Consider the following 18165-nt stretch of genomic DNA (forward strand, 5'->3'; position numbering starts at 1 on the left):
AACTATAAATATACATAGAATGGTCAAAATACAAAATAACAAACAACCTTCTAACTACTTTCAAGCTTGCGGAGGATTGTCGTCTGCCGTTTCTTTGCCATGACCTAAAAATAATAATAAGTATGTAGGGTGAGTTATATGCTCAGTAGGTGATACTTAAGACACGCATCTTGTGTCCCCGTGAATCCAAACATAGAATAGGTCAATGGGAATGGGGATCATACAATATCGAGATAATACAACATTCCAACCAAACTCAAGTACAAACAATGCAATGCCATGAAATGCGAATGCATGTCGATGTCGCTCCCCGTTTTCACATTTAAAATCCATCACTTTCAAACTGTTAATATAACTCGCCCTTTAGTGACCCCGCAGCGACACAAGAGGAGGATTGGCTAGTGTCCCTGACCCTTGGTACCCCCGCGGCGTCATTATGGGGCCCAGCTAGCTCAACCACACTAGGGCGACTCCCTAGTCCCCTCTAGACTATATTAACACTCCGGCTCTTTGGTACCCCCGCGGCGACTGGGTTTTCTAAAATCACTTTCATCAAAATACTTTTCCCCAAAACTCCCCATTTTCATTTCAAAAACAATCTTCCCAATCATGTCCCATGGTATGCATGTACATCATGTTCTTAATGCCATGGAAGTGAAGGCTTTCACATTATACAATTGTACATACATTACAAGTACTCTAGGGAAATTACACATGCCATCCGATATCATTCTAGCAAGTTCTACAACAATATAAGCATGGTAAATCAATTTATCAGACAAATAAATTAGTCAAATAAACATGTTATCATACAACTCAAGTAACACATTTAATCATAACCTCACATATAACACTTACATCATCTTTAATACAATTAATTAAAAAACAAGCATGCTTTTCAACAATTTAGGAGGTATAATTCACAAAAAAGCAAGAACATCATGAATTAAGGGTCCCTACCTCAAGATTGCACAAAACCTTTAAAATGGGTCTCTAAATTCAAAGGCCAAGGGGAGACCAAAAGCTGAAATTGATGGTACAACCGCGTAGAGCTCGTCGTGGGCTTCGTTTTGCCTCAAACGGTATTCCAAAATTCCAAGAATTGAGTGAGTTATCAAAATTCAAAATTTGGCTTCCAAAAGAAAAGATAAAATGCAGAGAATGAGAGAGAGGAAGAAAGATAACGGGGAGGGAGAAAATGAGAGAAAGAGAGTGGTCTCTAGACCACTTTGAGGTTAGTGGTGGGTCCCACCACCCATTTTATTTTCTTTTCACTTTTTCTTTCACTTGAAAATACACCTCACACATATAAATGCACCACCAAGCATATACTACATGATTCTATAAATTAAAATGCACCATATGCAATTGGACCCAACCACAATCATGTACGCAACATGTGAAAAGACAGAATTACCCTTGCATTAACAAAAGTCCGAAAAAAAATAAAAAATGCCAAAAATTGGAAACATTACATATTAGGTCAGATATCCGATTGTTTTGACGGGATTCTTGAGTTACTTGATTGTGGAACACTAGTACTACAATCATGATGAGAAGTTTGGGATGGTTGATAAGAAGGTTGGGATGGTTGATGAGAAGGAAATTGAGAATTTCCTCCATAAAAATTGATATTCTCTTCGGAAAATGGCAAAAACTCATCGTTTGATGGGTTGAATTGGGTGTTGTAATAAAATGGATGTCGAGGATCTATGGAATCGAAATGACTTTGAAAATAATAGCTAAGATTGAGAAAATAGAAACAGAAATAAGTTGAATGGTAGATAATAGAAATGTGATGAGTGATGGTAGGAGTTGGAGTATTTATAGAGATTTTAAAAATTTTAACTAATTTTTTTTTTTTTTATAATAAAGTTAAAAAAATTTGAAATTTTTTTTTTTTTTTTTTTTAAAATTATAGCCATTAAGGCACTGTTTGGTACTTTAGAAACAGTGGCTTAACGGCCAAATACATTATTTGGCCTACACATTTAAAATTTAAAGCAAATTTTTTAAAAAAAAAAAAAAATTTTAAGGAAAAAAACAAAAAAAAAAAAAAAAATTTTAAATTATTTTTGGCCTAAAATTATTTTTTTTGGACAAACAATGCCTAAATAATATATTTTTTACTTAATGAATTCTATTTTATTTAATGAATTCTATTTTATTTTTTTCCCCAAAAAAAATAGCGCTAAATAACCTATTTTTAGGTTTATTTAAAAAAAAAAATCTGCCTTAAGGCACTGTTTGGCTACTGTACATAGCCGTTGCAAGAAGAGACAAAAAAAGAGATGCACTGTTTGGCTACTATACACTACCGTTGCAAGAGGAGACAAAAAAAAGGCAGCCAAACGGCGTCGTTTTGAAAGCCTAAAAAACAAAAAAAAAAATTATTATGATCGTGGGCCGGTTCACTCAATACCACGAGCCGGCCGGCGAGCCTAAATTGGGCCCTACCAATTTAAAGAGCCCGCTGCACGACCCAAAGCCCCTCTCTCTCGCAGAAATTGGGTTTTGTTGGTGGGCTGCGGATGCTCTTAAGTGTGTGTGTGGGAGTTGTATACTATTAAGAGCTAGTTTACTCTTTAAAAAAAAAAAAGGTTCAAAGATACAACTTTTTTGAAGTAGGAAAAGTTTATATATAAAATTTTACACTAAATATGGTAACTTTTCAGAAAAGTCATGTTAATAACTTTTTGGAAAAATAATTTCTAATTAAAATAATTGTTTTAAAAAGTATATAAAATTACAAATTGAGCACACTTTTTATATGGGATATATCGATCAAAATTATAAAAAATCAAAGAAAATAATAAAAGAAAGAAAAAGAAAAAAGATTCAGAAAAGAAGAAAAAGAAAGAGAGAATTAAAATCTATGTGATTCTTGAACAATTTTTAGACCATTGGGACTGATATGATAAAAAAAAATAATAATAACAATAATAAATATATATTTGAAATGAAAAATAATTCGAAACATAAATATTTAAGAATAACTTGATGTCTCTTTAAACACTCACATGTTACAGAATTGGAGTTCCAATTTAAATGAAAAACATAAAAGTTCCGGAGAGTGAGTAGAGTTTCTATGAGAGAGGTCTCGTTAAAAATATTGTTGATATGGAAGGTATTATGGGTTGTATAAGTCATATGTATACATGCTCACGAATGGTTGCGTTTTTTCAGAAAAATTAAATAAACATGATTTTTAAAAATTAGTCGTGTCTTTTCAGTGCCTCATTAACTTTTGTTTCTTTATCATTTGTGTCCTCTGATAAACGAAACAGTGCATCCTTTAGGAAGAAAATTTTAGATAATATAATTTATTATTTTTAAAAGGTATTAACTCTCTCTTTTAATTGATGTAAAATAAAATTAAAATGTATATAAAGAATAAAAAATAGAATCCTTTTTATAAGGAATATAGATATAAAGCAGATAACTCGATAGCCCAGTGAGTTAGCGTCTTCGGTGAATTTAGACTTCTGATATATATATATATATATATATTATATTTGTTTGGAAATGGTTATCGATCCCATGTTTCTGTTATCATAAATTGTTAGGCCTATTTTGTTTGTCTTCGTGTTATAACAGTTAAAAGATTATTTATATTTTATTATTAAAAATGTATAACAATAGACTTCTGATATATATATATATATATATATATATATATATATTTATATTTGTTTGGAAATGGTTATCGATCTCATGTTTCTGTTATCATAAATTGTTAGGCCTATTTTGTTTGTCTTCGTGTTATAATAGTTAAAAGATTATTTATATTTTATTATTAATAGCAAACATTAAAAATGTATAACAATTTTATTTTATTTAAATAATAAAAAATATTAAAAATGTATAACAATAATACTTTATATGTTTGTCAACCATCACCCTTACCAACCATTCAACAAACATGACATTAGCATGATAATTGAGGTTGAAGGGTTACATATGATTAACATCATTGTTGAAGTTGAATCTCACGCACATCTTCAAAGTTTCTAAAGTCGCGCTTAAACATTGTTCACTACAAACTAAACTCTTGCACATTTATATAGACATCTTCTAACTACTGTACTGTTAGGATGCATTGCAATCAACGATTAATATCTACATTTTAGAAGGTATCTACATTTTAGAAGGGAATTCTAAAATACCGTACAGATATTCAAAGTTCCTACCCTTCTTTATTTTACATTTTAGAATTCCCTTCTAAAATACCCTACAGATATTCAAAGTTCCTACTCTTCTTTATTTTTCGAGAAGGCTTCCAGAGAGAGGGTTTTGCTAATGTGAGACGAAATATCTTGGGTTTTGGTTTGAGCAAGTATGAGATAACTTTACTTATCTTGTGTAAGTACAGTAGTTACTAGCAACTTCATGAACTCTAATTTGCTACTAGCAAATTGATTTTTCTGTAGCCCAAATCATTCCCATACATGCCTCAAAGACTCTTTAAGAACTAAACACATTATTAACACGCAAACATAAACACAATAAAATTAAACATTATGACACATTAATGGTAAGGAAGGGATAATTCTTTCATGTAAATATTGTTCTTTTTGAAGGATATGCATGGCGCATACAATACTAAAGTTGGTCAAGTCTGGACCTGTCAAATTCATATAAAATTCAAAATGCATTCATCACAATCTGTACCCAACAAGGTTTTATTTCTTCATATCGAGTCCACAGCACAACCAAAAAGCATGTCAAACCATTTTCATTACATGAGAAGTAGCTGATATCAAACACCATTCACTGCTCGGAAATTAACAATCTAGATCATCATTCTGTACAGTTCTGGAGGAATGGTACAGAGACTAGGGAACCAAGCGATAATTCCTTGTGTTCATAACAAGAGCTAGGAAGAAGATACAGGTAGGAAGCGGTTAGAGAATACCGAATAACTTCAAGAGCAACATGATGTACTTGCTGCCCTCTCCGCTGGTCTATCCATAAGAACCATTCCCGATGGGTTCTGTGCTGGCTGAACTCGAGGTAGTCTCTTTGCTGTATCGCACATAAACAGATAATTAGAAAATATTCACGGAGAGAGTTTTAGGTATCCATATAAAAAGTAAAGCAATCTATTATAGGAACATGATGTTTCTGCCTATAATATGGTTGGATGGTATTCGCTTAAGGTCAATACCAATAAATTTCCTTCTGCACAGGATTGTTGTTCATTGAAATAATTGAATGAAGATTGTCATTCTTACCTAGTTCATAGAAAATGTCATTGACATTGCTTGCCGTTTTTGCAGAGGTTTCCATGAAGAAAAGACCATTCTCCTGTGCATATACTTGTGCTTCCTGCAGCAAAAATGGAAATCATATGAAGTTATGAACAAATGCCCTACTGATTAAAGAAACCAGCAAACTTCTAACATGGCATATCAACCCTAAACCCTCAACTCCCATTCCACCTTGAGCTGCAAACACCTGCAACAAGAGTTCTCTTTCTAGATGTACTCTCTACAAAAAAATAATAGCAACCTAAATTATTTGTTTGCCTTAATATTTCTCCTATTAGAAGACAATCGTGGTATACCACTAGTGCACTTCATTGTTTACTCTCTGCACTAGTGATTATAATGACAAATACTTCAGTATATTATTAATGCAAGTATATTATTATTATCAGAAGACAATCATGTTATATTAAAATGAATTATTCACCTTTTAGCAACAATCAAGATAAGAGATCATTGATGAAAAGTAAAAACTTAGCTGTGTAAAGTTCAATAACTAGTCCGAGCACAAAAACAATATGCATAACATAAACAAAAGTGACTATGGAAACAGTCCAATAATTTCACACCCTGCACTTCTATTAACTCACAAACTTCTGTGCTATCATCTGTGATTCCAATCTCATTGAATAACACACAATAACTCTGGGCCAAGTTTACTCAGTGGAAGTTGTAGGGCATAATTAGAATTCCTTCAACATTTTGGTGAGTTGGGTGTCAAAATTATTTAATAGAGCACCTTATGAATGAAAGACATAGCAAATTCAAGAAGAAGTATCGGAATGTTAGTTATAAAATATAAAAGAAGTTCATCATTAATTCTCAAAAGAGGTCTATCCCCTTATATGAATATTGGAGTTCTCTTCCAATCAACATAGAAGATCATGGTAAATTCAATACAAATCTGCATTGTTTCACAGTAACATATATGATTGGAAGAAAATACATACATGATTTAATGATGCACCTTATGAATAAAAGACATAGCAAATACATGAAGAAGTATCGGATTGCTAATTAGAAACCGTACAAGTAGTTCTACATCAATACTCAAAAAAGGTCTATAACCTTGTATGAATATTGGAGTTCTCTTCCAATCAACATAGAAAATCATTGTAAATCCAATACAAATCTGCCTCGTTTCACAATGACATATATGGAGAATATTCATTCAGCCTATTTTTTCAATATTAGGTGCTGGGAATGAGTACATTTCAGTAAAACTTACTTTTGGATGAGTGAGGCATGAAATACAACATCACTTTCTCTCCACTTCGGGAAAAACCCTTCCTTTATAGAGAGATACCGGAACCTTTTTTTAGGATTTTTGTCCAACAGAAACTAAAGCATGTGTAGTTAGTTGTGTTACCAACATTGCTGTTGTTGCCTCACAGTAATTTAGATGATTTTTCCTACCAGACGGGAGAGGCTTAAGTTTCTCTCCATCTATAGATTACTCCAATCCTATTTCATTTAATCCAATTGCAGAAGGTTCTATGTAATTACTTTTTGCTAAATTTCTAGAATTCTTTTGATTGCAACACGATGCTTTATTTTATATTAGTTGATATTTTTCTTGCAATAAATTCAAAGCAAATATGTAACAATACAACCAGTTAGTAGTATGAAAAGCGAAAAATACATATACTTGCCTCCATTGCCACCTTTCTTGCGTCAAGCAAATCGGCTTTATTACCAGCAAGTGCCACAACCATGTTTGAGTTACCTTATGCCAGAGAAATGAGCAAAGATAACTTAGTAATATGGAAGCCACTAAATCATTTGATACCACAGTAATAAGTACAAACAATAAAATGAATGTGTAGCATTAAACAAAATAAATGTTTCAACTACAATGAGGAGCCTAAATGATCATCACACCTAAAATCCTCATTTGCATGACCACAATATTCCCATTCAAGGAATAAAAACTTCACAAATAGGTCAGGCAGATGTCACCGTGTATAGACTTTATATAAGAACAAATAGAGAAAAATCTTGTGGGAAAGAGAGAGAGAGAGAGGAAAAAAAGAAAAGAAAGAAAGTAGATAGCTAGAACCAATTTGAGATGCAGAATGCTACCTTGTGATTGAAGCTCATGAACCCACTTTTTTGCCCGATCAAATGAGGCCTGCAAAAAGAACAATAATAACAATACATAAAATATTAGAATTTTGTCCAAATTGCCTGATGACAATATATAACTTAGAATAGCAAAATATAATGTTTACACTTCAATTAAGGACCCAAGAAGATTATAAATCGACAAGTGAATACACAAACCAAACTTATAACATATAGGAAATAGAAAACTAACCGACAATACTGAAAAGGCGTCAAGATGCACAATAAAAAAGATTTATACTCACATACAAACAAGATCTATTACAGTAATATAAATTTCTGACAACAAAGAGCCCCTGATTGTTTTTTGCCACAGGACAATTCGTGTTGTTCAAAGACCGCCAACAAAACTTAATTGACAATGGTACAACATCGTAACCTTGTAAGAAAGAACTTCAAAACTTCCAACCTATATTATGGCAGACGATCTGCATTATGATATTTGAATAGCACCGCCCTGGACAAGTGAATTCAAAACGCACTAATGTGTGGCTCCACCAGAATTACCAAGTGTCACCCTCCCTCCTTCAGCCTCATTGCACAATGTCCTCCTAATGCATAGTTGCCGCTCACTGGCCACCTTCTCAAGGTGCACGGTGTCAGTCCCTTGAGCGAATTCAGTGAAAACAATGTTTGGAAATGAACCTCCACACTGAGGGCAGGATAGAGATGCATCACCTCAACCCTCTACAAATCCATTCCCATAGCAGACACAGTAAGATGCGTTGTTGCCTGCCTGTGTCATAAGCAGGTCCAAGGGAGCTTTTAGAGCTTGCATGCCTCTGCATTAAGAACCAATGTTGCATTGTGAACCTATTGAATCCTTCCAAGGCGTGTTGGTTAGAGTTGGGGGGATGAGCAGAGGTGAAAGATCTGACCCAGCCCTTATGGCCTCAAGGGCTAAAGGTTGCCTCTTGGCTAGCCTTGGAAAGAGAAATCATTCTATACTCGAGGAAGAAATAATTTATCTGTGATGTGAGTTGAGTTTGACACACAGCACAGAAATTTTGTTTGTGACATGAGTCGAGTTACACACACTCGGCACAATAACATCTCTAGCATGCCTACGTGATTTGCAATGCCCAACAGCTAGGCTTAAACTTGCTTGTTGGCAAGTCCAGGAGGCTTTTTTACTCCACGACAAGTTGTCAATTCCGGGTTGCTATTTCACTCAGCCACATATCCATTCAACCCTTGCAAGTAAAGCTGTAAATGAACCAAGTTGTCTGCAAACAGCCCAGGCTCAGCTCGCGTCCTTTATTTGATAAATGAACCAAGCTCAAACATGATTTCTAAGCTCAAGCAACCTTGAGCTCGGCTTGTTACTTCGTGAACATGTTTTGTGAGCAAAGTTCATGAATGATCTCGTGAACATCGCCATTATGCATGTATTTATATAAATGTAATACAATCAGTGCCAGCTCAACCATTAGGCCAATTAGGCGGTTGCCTAAGGCCCCTCAACCTATAGTCTCTAAAGAAGGGTCCACCACGCCCACTTTAGCAGTTCTAAAGTTAAGAATCTCCACCAAAATTTTCTATTCTTACACATTTTTCTAATTTTCTAGACTCAGCTCAATTATATCAATCAATTTCATGTCTTTCTGTATTCTTCTAAACTCTCCTCCTGTTCTTGATGTGATCAAGCAGATTTGATAATTATCTTTATCTTTCCTTGGTAAGACAATCTTGCATTCTAAAATTAATAAAAAAAATTAAAGTTATAAATGAGTTGAGGAATTTATAATAAATTCAAAAACTTTCAACAGCACTAGAAATAAGCCTGGTTCTACCATTGTAGAAATAAGGTAAATAATTCCATTAAAAAGAAAGAAAAAAAAAAAAAAAAAAAAAAAGAGTTTTGTAATGATAAACAGTGGGGGAGTCTTTGAGGGAGTCTGCCAAGTCAGGAAGGATTGGATATTTGGATTGGCCTAATTCTTCTTCTGATGATCGATTCAACCTCTAATAAAAAAGATATACCTTGGCTATATTTCATCTCAAGCAGCTGAGAAAAACTACCCACACTTCAAACTTTAAGTACTACAAAAAAATTACCAAAACAAAAAATAGATAAAAAATCTAGGAAATATACAACCAAGTTTTTCAGCAAAAGTAGTGATGTTGTATCTCAAGAAGCAAGAATAATGGTTTATAAATATATTCTTTTTTAATATAGACAATTAATTAATATTAACTATTTTACTACATGAATATCCTCTTCCAGAAGTTTTGCCTTAGGCCTCCCCTTATATTGAGCAGCACCTATATACAATCAAATTAGTTTTCAAGATATATTAAGGCCCAATTTGGTTTATACATAAGTTTAGCCCAAAACAATATCCTATACTGTTAGCCCAAATAAGTCCCATAAAATTATAAAGCACATAATAAGCAGAGCTCTATTATCCCAAGTAAGACCAATAAAATTATAAAGCCCATAATAATGTTTAACCAAACCCTAACCCTACACTCTCTCCAAGTTGCGTCCCCGTTGCTCACAACAAATTCACGCCCCTCTACCGTCTCTCTTATCTCTCTCTAGCTACAGTCCCCCCTCTCTATAAATGTATCAATGTTGTCTTCCCCTTTGTAAGTAAGAGATGGAAGCATTTTGGTTACAGTGGCATCCCATGGAGTTCCATTGCATCACCAATTGAAGGACGAAAATTTTCAGTGGCATCACGATGGAATGACAATTGCCACTGATTACCTCCTGGTATCCATAGATGTGTGCATACATGCATGAATATGTGTTTATGTGTGTATATAATATATGTGATCGCATAATACAGACACATATACACAAATATAATATGTCATTATAAACAAGCTTCAAACCGAGCTTGAGCTTTCCGTGAATACTGCCTGCTAAGCCGAGCTCGAACCTGTCCATGCTAAGCTCGCTCGAACCCTTCCAAGAGTTTGGCAAGGTGAACTTGAACATCCCATAGGTCGGCTCGACTCAATCCGATTACAACCCTATTGTTGCAAGTTGGCTACCAGACACTATAACTATAAATACAGGCTAGTTTGCATCGTTGGGCAAATAAGTCAGCTCTAACTGCATTACACTTGAAGCCTTTGTGTCCCTCGGTCTAGATAGCACACTCCCAGGGCAAATCATTGCCAGCCTCTCTCTATCTCTCTCTCTCTCTAGACCATCTCAACTCTCACCAAATCCCAAACTCCCCAAAACCATGCACCATCCCCAAGTGTATAAAACCCAGTTGGCAAGAACCCGTAACTCACTTCTTGCAAAACAAAACAAAATTTTTATTAGTAATCACACTTCCAAAATACTGTGCATGTTATTTACTGATATAAGAACTTCCATTCTAACAATTTTTGAATAAACACTTTTGACAAGAAGAGATACAAGTATCCATCATGAAGATAACCTACTGTACCTCCCAACCTCAACCAAACTATTATCCTCTAAAGCGCCGAGGAGGGGTGCGGTCAGACATGTGTCCGACACTCTGAAGAAGTGTACCTTTTTTTATAGGTTGGACACATAGGAGGATACACCGCGACACGCCAAAGGGACACGGCGGTTTGGAGTTTTTTTTTTACAAGAGAGAGAGAGAGATGAAGATGATATATAAATGTTTGTATTCATCCAAAGATAGATGTATAAAGAGAGATTAGAGATAGAGCTAAATATGTGAAGAGATGACATGGAGGGGATGGAAGAGATGAATGGCTAGAAGAGAGAGCAACAAGAGCTATGAATGAAAGATAGAGTAAGGAAGAGAGAGATGAAGAGACGGAGGAGATGAGAGAAGGGTCTGGCTGGAAAGCAAGAAGAGAGAGTCTAGGAGTCGTGAATGAAGTGAGGAAAAGAAGGGATAAGATTTCAATTTTATTTTCTTTTCAAGATGTTTGGTCACAAGGATAAGAATTGTGCTTTTGGATATAACGATAATATTTTGTTTGTATTTTAATGAAATTTAGGCCTATGGACTTTTATGTTATTTAAGAGAAGTATAGGCTATCTAGTGGACCTAACTTAAATGGGTTATGTTTATGAATATAGATTTGAAATTGAGCAAAAATTAAATTTTTATATATAATAAGAAATTACATTATTATTATTTTACTGCCGTGTCCTTGCCATGTTCGTGTCTTTTTTTTTTTAAAAAAAATTGCCATATCACTGTGGCACATGTCATATCCGTGCTTCATAGCTAGTATCTCACTAACTACCACAAATTATCAACTGAGTTCGTAAAAGAGTTTCAATTCAGAACGCGACAAAAATATTTCTAAAATTTTATATCTAGAAAATCCAACTTTTAAGAAGACACTCACTGCCAGGAAGGCATTTGGACGAAACAGCCCCTCTATTTGTTTGTCTCTCTGTCTATTTATCAATCTATCTCAAGCCTTTGAAAGCCCTACCAACTGTGAAGCACGGACACGAAACACGTGTACGACATGCATGGACACGGCGATGCGGAAAATTCAAAAATATAAATATATATATATAGGACATGGAAACGCATAGTTGTTAAAGGTTCACCAGGCACAAGAGTATTGCTCAGGCGAAGCAACTCTACAAAGTCACATGTGCCTTTTTGTGAGGCGCATGAAGCGTCAGGCGTGATAAAGGCATGCCTGACTTAAGTCTCTTCTTTTCAGTTTACTGCACCATTGGGTTTTAACTGAAACTTCTTTTATTACTTTACTGCCTCTTTAAATACTTTTACGGTCTCTTCTATTACTTTTACCGCCTCTCTTATGTTTTTACTGCTGCTTTTATTACTTTTACTGCCTCTTTTAATACTTTTATTGTTTTTACTTTTCCAGTGCCTCTAATTCCTTTTACCATTTTTTTCACATATTTATTTACTACCCAACTGATATTTGTTCCACATCATCATACAGTAGCCTTCACTGCACAAAATTGCTACTCTTCTTAAGATATAAATTTGCAAAGCACATTGCACTCTTGTTCATAGACAAATAAAGTCTAGCAATACATCACCGCCACTCTCTTCTTCAGCCAATGAAGGCCATGGGGAAAAATCTATTTTAGCAGAAAAACCATGTTGTGATGATGGGAACTAGAACTGTCCAAGTTATGTATATATACTCTACTCTTCTTTTTCTCCTCCTCTTCTTCTTCTCCACCTCAAACCCTAGATTATCTTCCCCTTTTTTTTTCCGTCATCGGCCATCCACACAAAAATCACCTTTCTTTTTTCTCTAACAGAGTTCCTTTTCTTTCAACCAACCCAATTCTTTCACTCTCATATTTTGTCCTTATTTATTTATTTATTATTCTTTCCTTTTCTTTTTAACAGGTTCCCTAGCTCTACTTTACTCTGTAGTCACAAATTTTTTCCCTTTTTCCTATTCAACAAATTCCCAAATCTTCCACTTATTTGCCACTTCTTGTTTCCTTTTTGCATCTCTGATTTTTTTCCCCTAATTATCCTGTGACACTCTTTTGCCATGTATTCATTTGGATAGGGTAGCTTATTAACAGTTATATGATGTCATATTATATGACATACATCATATAATAACTGTTTTTTTTTTTTTTTTTTTTGCATTATTTGCAATGTTAAATTAGTCCCACCAGAAAGCTCATACTTTTCTTGAAAAACATAAAAGTACACAAGCCCAAATTCCATTAAAATACAAACAAAAATTATATATCTTTTTGCATCAAAACGCACACTTTTTAACCTTGTGACCAAACATCTTGGAAAAAAAAAAAAGATTGAAATCTTATCTCCTCTCTCTCTTTCCCACTTCATTCACGACTCTCTCTCTTCCAGCTGGACCTCTCTCTCATCTCCTCCATCTCTTCACCTCTCTCTTTGATTCAAGACTCTCGCTCCTCTCTCTCTCCCAGTCGCACATCTCTCTCATCCCCTCCATCTCGTCACATATTTTGATCCATCTCTCTTATCTCACTATATACATCTCTGTGAATGAATGCACACCCACGCGCATACACACATACATGTATATATATATCATCTTCATCATCTTTTTTTTTGTAATTTAAAAAAGGAAAATTTTATAGAGTGTCAGACACGTGTCCAACATGGATACGGCACCCCTCCTGGGCTGCTTTAGAGACTACCAATATACTAATCTCCATATTAGGTCGCACACTCACACCTCCTTTGTTCTGCTCAGCTCATTCCCAAGCTGCAGTCATCATCAATAACATAGCCACCACCATCTTCACATACTCAAAACGTCTTGCCACCACCTGCAAGTACTACTTAATGGGATTATCATTGATTCAACGTTAATTGCTATCACGTCTTCACCATCAAAGTCCGCTCTTTTCTTACGCACTTACCACAGTTGGTGAACAAAGTTTCCAAGCTTCAAGGTGCTATCAGCCACACTCGACTTTCCATCCAAATGCTACCACCATGACCAGCTTCAATCTCAGAATCATCCAAACTCATCACAATCTTCACGACACTGACTTCCCAGTACTTTGCACCAATGCCTTTTGACCTAGGAAGCACGGACACTCCAAAATGGGCGAAGAATCCGTGTCCGACACGCGTCGGACACGGACACGCGTCGGACACGCCCCAACACGTGTCAGACACGCTAAAAAAACGTGTCTGGAATTTTTTTTTTTTTTTTAATTTTCGGACACGGCATGGATACTCTGCGGACACGGACACTTCTGGAAGTTTTTTTTTTGAATGCTGATATGTTCTTTTTTTTTGTTTTGTACTACCCTTTTGGTATTGTAAATGGTAAAAGTCCTAGGTCAAATGATGGATGGGAATAGATGATAGTACACTGACTTATTTTTGTATCTTTTTTGGGGACTAGCCTTTAGGTTTTTGTGAATGTTAAGTGCTAACAGTAAAGTCCTGAATGTTAAACAGTCATGAATGTTAATAGTCCTTTCTGTCTATGCTTTTGTATTTGGAGTAAAGTTGCAATGATGATTAAATGATACTAATTATTATTCTAATGTCTTGTTTTTTATTTGGTTTTATAACTCTGCAACATTGTTCTTTTATAGTTTATTAGTTACGAGTTATGATTTGCGTTTTTTTTTCATTGTGAGGTTGATGAAAAATAGTAACACTCAGTAATTTTTAAAGTACCACATCATATATATATATATATATATACACACACACACACACACATATATATACACTATTCGCCGTGTCCGTGTCCTAATTTTTTTAGATTTGCCGTGTCGCCGTGTCGGTGTCATGTCGTATCCTTGTCCCGTATTCGTGTCCATGCTTCTTAGCTTTTGACTTTCTGATCTTCCCCAATGTCAATCACAAGCCTCGTCTCCAATGGCTAACCTCCCTAACCCAGTTAAATTTTTACCTTTACAATTTTTCTAGATGGAAGAATATTTCATGGTATTTTTAGATTAAAAATATTATTTAGGGATTTTTCGTGGTTTCCTAACATCTATTTTACAATTTAATAGAAATACAGTAAACTAATATTCATAGGCATTAGTTTCCACGTTTTGTAGACTTGTGATTCTCAATCTGATCCAAAGAATGTTGGATTCTGATTTTAAAAACCTCTCATGTGAGGACCAAGCACCAGTGGTGGTATGAAAATAGCACGGTAGGGGATGGCACGACATTTTCTTTGGAAAATCTTGTCCTGGAGTGAAATCGTTAATGATAACGGAATTGGTGATAGGTTTATAAATATGTACAATTTGCCTATAGGCCTTGACTTGACACCAACAGAATAATTGTTCACAAAGAGTTAGGAGTCAGTAGTAATTGTATCATAACTCACAAGACACTTCTGTAAGCAGAACCTAGTTCCACAAGCCATGCATAAAAATAGAGGATTTAATTAAGACACCCACTGATCCTAAGCTTCCTTTACGAAAAATCTGACTGAAATATCAAAAACTGAAGTAAGAGCATCTATGAAAATACTAGCAAATAATCGATTGAAAGCATAAGCCTTGACCAAGTTACCATTATAGTGAGACTTGCACACAGGTTCACATGACGCTCTAAAACTTCCACTACTAAAAACATTGAGGCCTACATTGAATATGATTAAGGTCCATCGATCTCGAATTGGGGGGGTGGGGGGGAGGGGAAGTTACCATTATATGTATATTCATGCCTGGATTTGCAGAAGCAACACACAAACGTTAATATATTCCAAATGCTAGTGAGACTTGCACACAGGTTCACATGACGCTCTAAAACTTCCACTACTAAAAAAATTGAGGCCTACATTGAATATGATTAAGGTCCGTCGATCTCGAATATTTCACTCATGGACCATATAATATACTCTCTTTTTAACTGGTACTTGTTTACTAGTACCAGTCATAAAGACATTGGAAGACTTCTAAAAAATGATGTTTATGACATATTTGCAAGGTTTTTCTACTATCATAATTCATAAATATTTATTCAATTGAATTAAATCCAGAATTTATTTCTTTTTGTAATTATATAGCATTAAAGAATTGTACATAAGCATTATCATCTACATGACATGTATATATTATCTATTCATGTCTCACAATTTGAAATTTGGATAGCACGAGGCTTACACCTCAAGCTTCAAAAGGTTCTAATGCCTTTTCTTATAGAAAAAGAAGAAACAACACTTGGTGCTTGTGAGCATGTGCTTACCTGATTTGTTATATCATAGACAACTATTGCAGCTGCGGCTCCTCTGTAGTACATCGGAGCTAAGCTATGGTATCTCTCTTGACCTGCTGTATCCCATATTTCAAATTTTATGGTTGCATCATTTACGGCCAATGTTTGTGAGAAAAAGGCAGCACCTATAGTTGATTCCTACAACATCATTAAGCAAAAGTCAAGCCCCAGAATCAGAAAGGAAGATCCGAAGTGATAATATTTATTACCCTTGAGATCCATGATAAGACCAACCTGAAATTCAACAAACTGCCCTTTGACAAAACGCAACACCAGACTAGATTTTCCAGCTCCAACATCCCCAAGAAGCACCTGAAACATGAATGAAACATCGAATTTGACAAATTAGTAAATACATTCATCTAAAGGAGAGTAACCAGAGGCAAAGTTTGGGAACAAATGTAAGAAAGGAGGGGCACTGGGAAAGTAATTACTACCACAATTGAGAACTTAGTTGATCGAAGAGCCACACTAAAAAAATTATCTAAAGAAGCGAGGACATGAGTCTAGTTAGGGAAAAAAATAATAAAAATATACCCATGACATATTTTAAAATGGATTATAAGCTAATAATACACTAAAACCATAATAAAATAAAAAAATAAAAACATATGAGAGTGATTTAAAGGGATGTAAAAGGGAAATCAGTTTGAGTCCAAAATCATGAAACTGAATTTAGTAACAGAATTGAATTGAGAAACTAAAAATCCAGCAGAAATTCATAAAAAAGTGATCTACCTATGAAAAACTTAAGATGGGCCAAGCAATGGTGCAACCATAATAAGTTGAAAAGGCAATATCTTAAGAACAAAACGGAACCCGGATCAATAGATTGGAAAGTGCAAAAAAACTGACTTTTTTTCCTGAAGGTCATGATGCTATTAATCAACAGTCACATATTAAATCTCATTATGCTCATTGCTCTTAATCAATAGAGCCACATATTAAACTCAATATTAAATAATTAAATATGATCCTGCCATCAAAAACTAAAATGTCAGAATTCTTAAAGAAGAACATATATAGTGAAACTAATAACTCCAAACCCATATAAAAAGAAAACATCCTTTGGCTAAAATTCTACGGACAAAACAATGAACAAAAATAATCTTCTAACATAACCGGAAAACCCACATCTAGATTACAACAACTAAATAAACTCATGATATGATCAAACCAAAACAGAATCCTACATAAGTTATCAAATTGGGGGAATAGTTGTGTGGGGAAGAACAATATGATACCACGATCATAATTTCATAACAGAATTATTAAAAATTCAACAAAAAAATCTACAATTGGCAACAAACAAAGCAAAATATAGCATACAGAACAAATTTGCAGCCCCAAATATCAAAATCTACCAAATTAAAACAGGCCCACAACATAATTTGCATGAACAATATATATATATATATATATAAACCACAAAATGAAACAAAATTGAACATGAAAACAATAAAAACAAAAAATACCCACCAATTTGGCATTGGTGTTTTTGTTTCCACTGGTGGCCATGGCAGTGATCGGTTCAATACAAACAAAGATTAGAAAATATAAATTATGTGGAGATCAAAGGGCTTGTTTAATGAGGTTTCGGATGTCAAGAGATGAGAGAGGTTTATCACTTAGACGCAAGACGAAGAAGGCAAAAGGGATATGCGACCAACCCCCCTCCGTCTCTCTCTCTCTCTCTCTACCTCCCTAAGAAAGAACGCCCAAAACACACGAAAGCGATTGAATATTCCTGTCGAATTTATTATTGAGGCCAGAAAAAGCTTCCTCCTGTTTATAGTTTGCCTTATTAGCAGCTGGCATCAACCGTGGATGGCGTCAACTCAATTGATTAATGTTATGTTGTGGGCTCTCCAAAAAAAGTGATCTTACTAAGCAAAGATAAATGTGTTTTAAACCATCTGATTGGGCATATTAAAAATTTAAAATTAAACAAAAAATAATTATTATTATAATAAAGTGCAATGTCAATTTGGGCCATGAATGAATCAATTAATTAATTAACAAATGGGGCTGGATTCGTGGATGATTGTGAACTAAATCTCATTTTGGCTTCGTGAACATGTACATAAATGTAATGATGTAAACATATTCAT

General features: G+C 34.6%; 1 protein-coding gene across 2 annotated transcripts; it reads right to left on the reverse strand.

Moving 5' to 3' along the window:
- Positions 1 to 4632: 4632 nt before the first annotated feature.
- Positions 4633 to 17827, reverse strand: LOC132304479 (ras-related protein RABF2a). 2 transcript variants are annotated; one of them, XM_059802182.1, is made up of 7 exons: positions 17534 to 17827; positions 16289 to 16366; positions 16025 to 16192; positions 7350 to 7398; positions 6916 to 6993; positions 5235 to 5324; positions 4633 to 5025 (listed from the first exon to the last, which is right to left on the reverse strand). In XM_059802182.1, the coding sequence occupies exons 1-7, from the start codon at positions 17570 to 17572 to the stop codon at positions 4925 to 4927; spliced, it is 603 nt and encodes a 200-aa protein (XP_059658165.1). In that variant the 5' UTR covers positions 17573 to 17827; the 3' UTR covers positions 4633 to 4924. The 2 variants fall into 2 exon arrangements, with proteins under 2 accessions (XP_059658165.1, XP_059658158.1); XM_059802175.1 differs by having other exon boundaries at positions 5235 to 5328; positions 6920 to 6993; positions 17534 to 17825.
- Positions 17828 to 18165: the final 338 nt, after the last annotated feature.

Source organism: Cornus florida, unplaced genomic scaffold (assembly GCF_030987335.1).
Source record: "Cornus florida cultivar Cherokee Brave unplaced genomic scaffold, ASM3098733v1 CherokeeBrave_3.0.0_Hap2_Chr01, whole genome shotgun sequence".
Taxonomy (NCBI): domain Eukaryota; kingdom Viridiplantae; phylum Streptophyta; class Magnoliopsida; order Cornales; family Cornaceae; genus Cornus; species Cornus florida.

Coding starts and splice junctions, on each gene's coding strand:
- LOC132304479 (XM_059802182.1), bottom strand. CDS start 17,572: ATGGCCACCAGTGGAAACAAAAACACCAATGCCAAATTG. Junction 7,399..16,024: donor TCTATGATATAACAAATCAG/GTAAGCACATGC, acceptor TTCTTTTTGCAG/GCCTCATTTGATCGGGCAAA. Junction 5,325..6,915: donor AAAGGTGGCAATGGAGGCAA/GTATATGTATTT, acceptor TGCTGCAGGAAG/CACAAGTATATGCACAGGAG.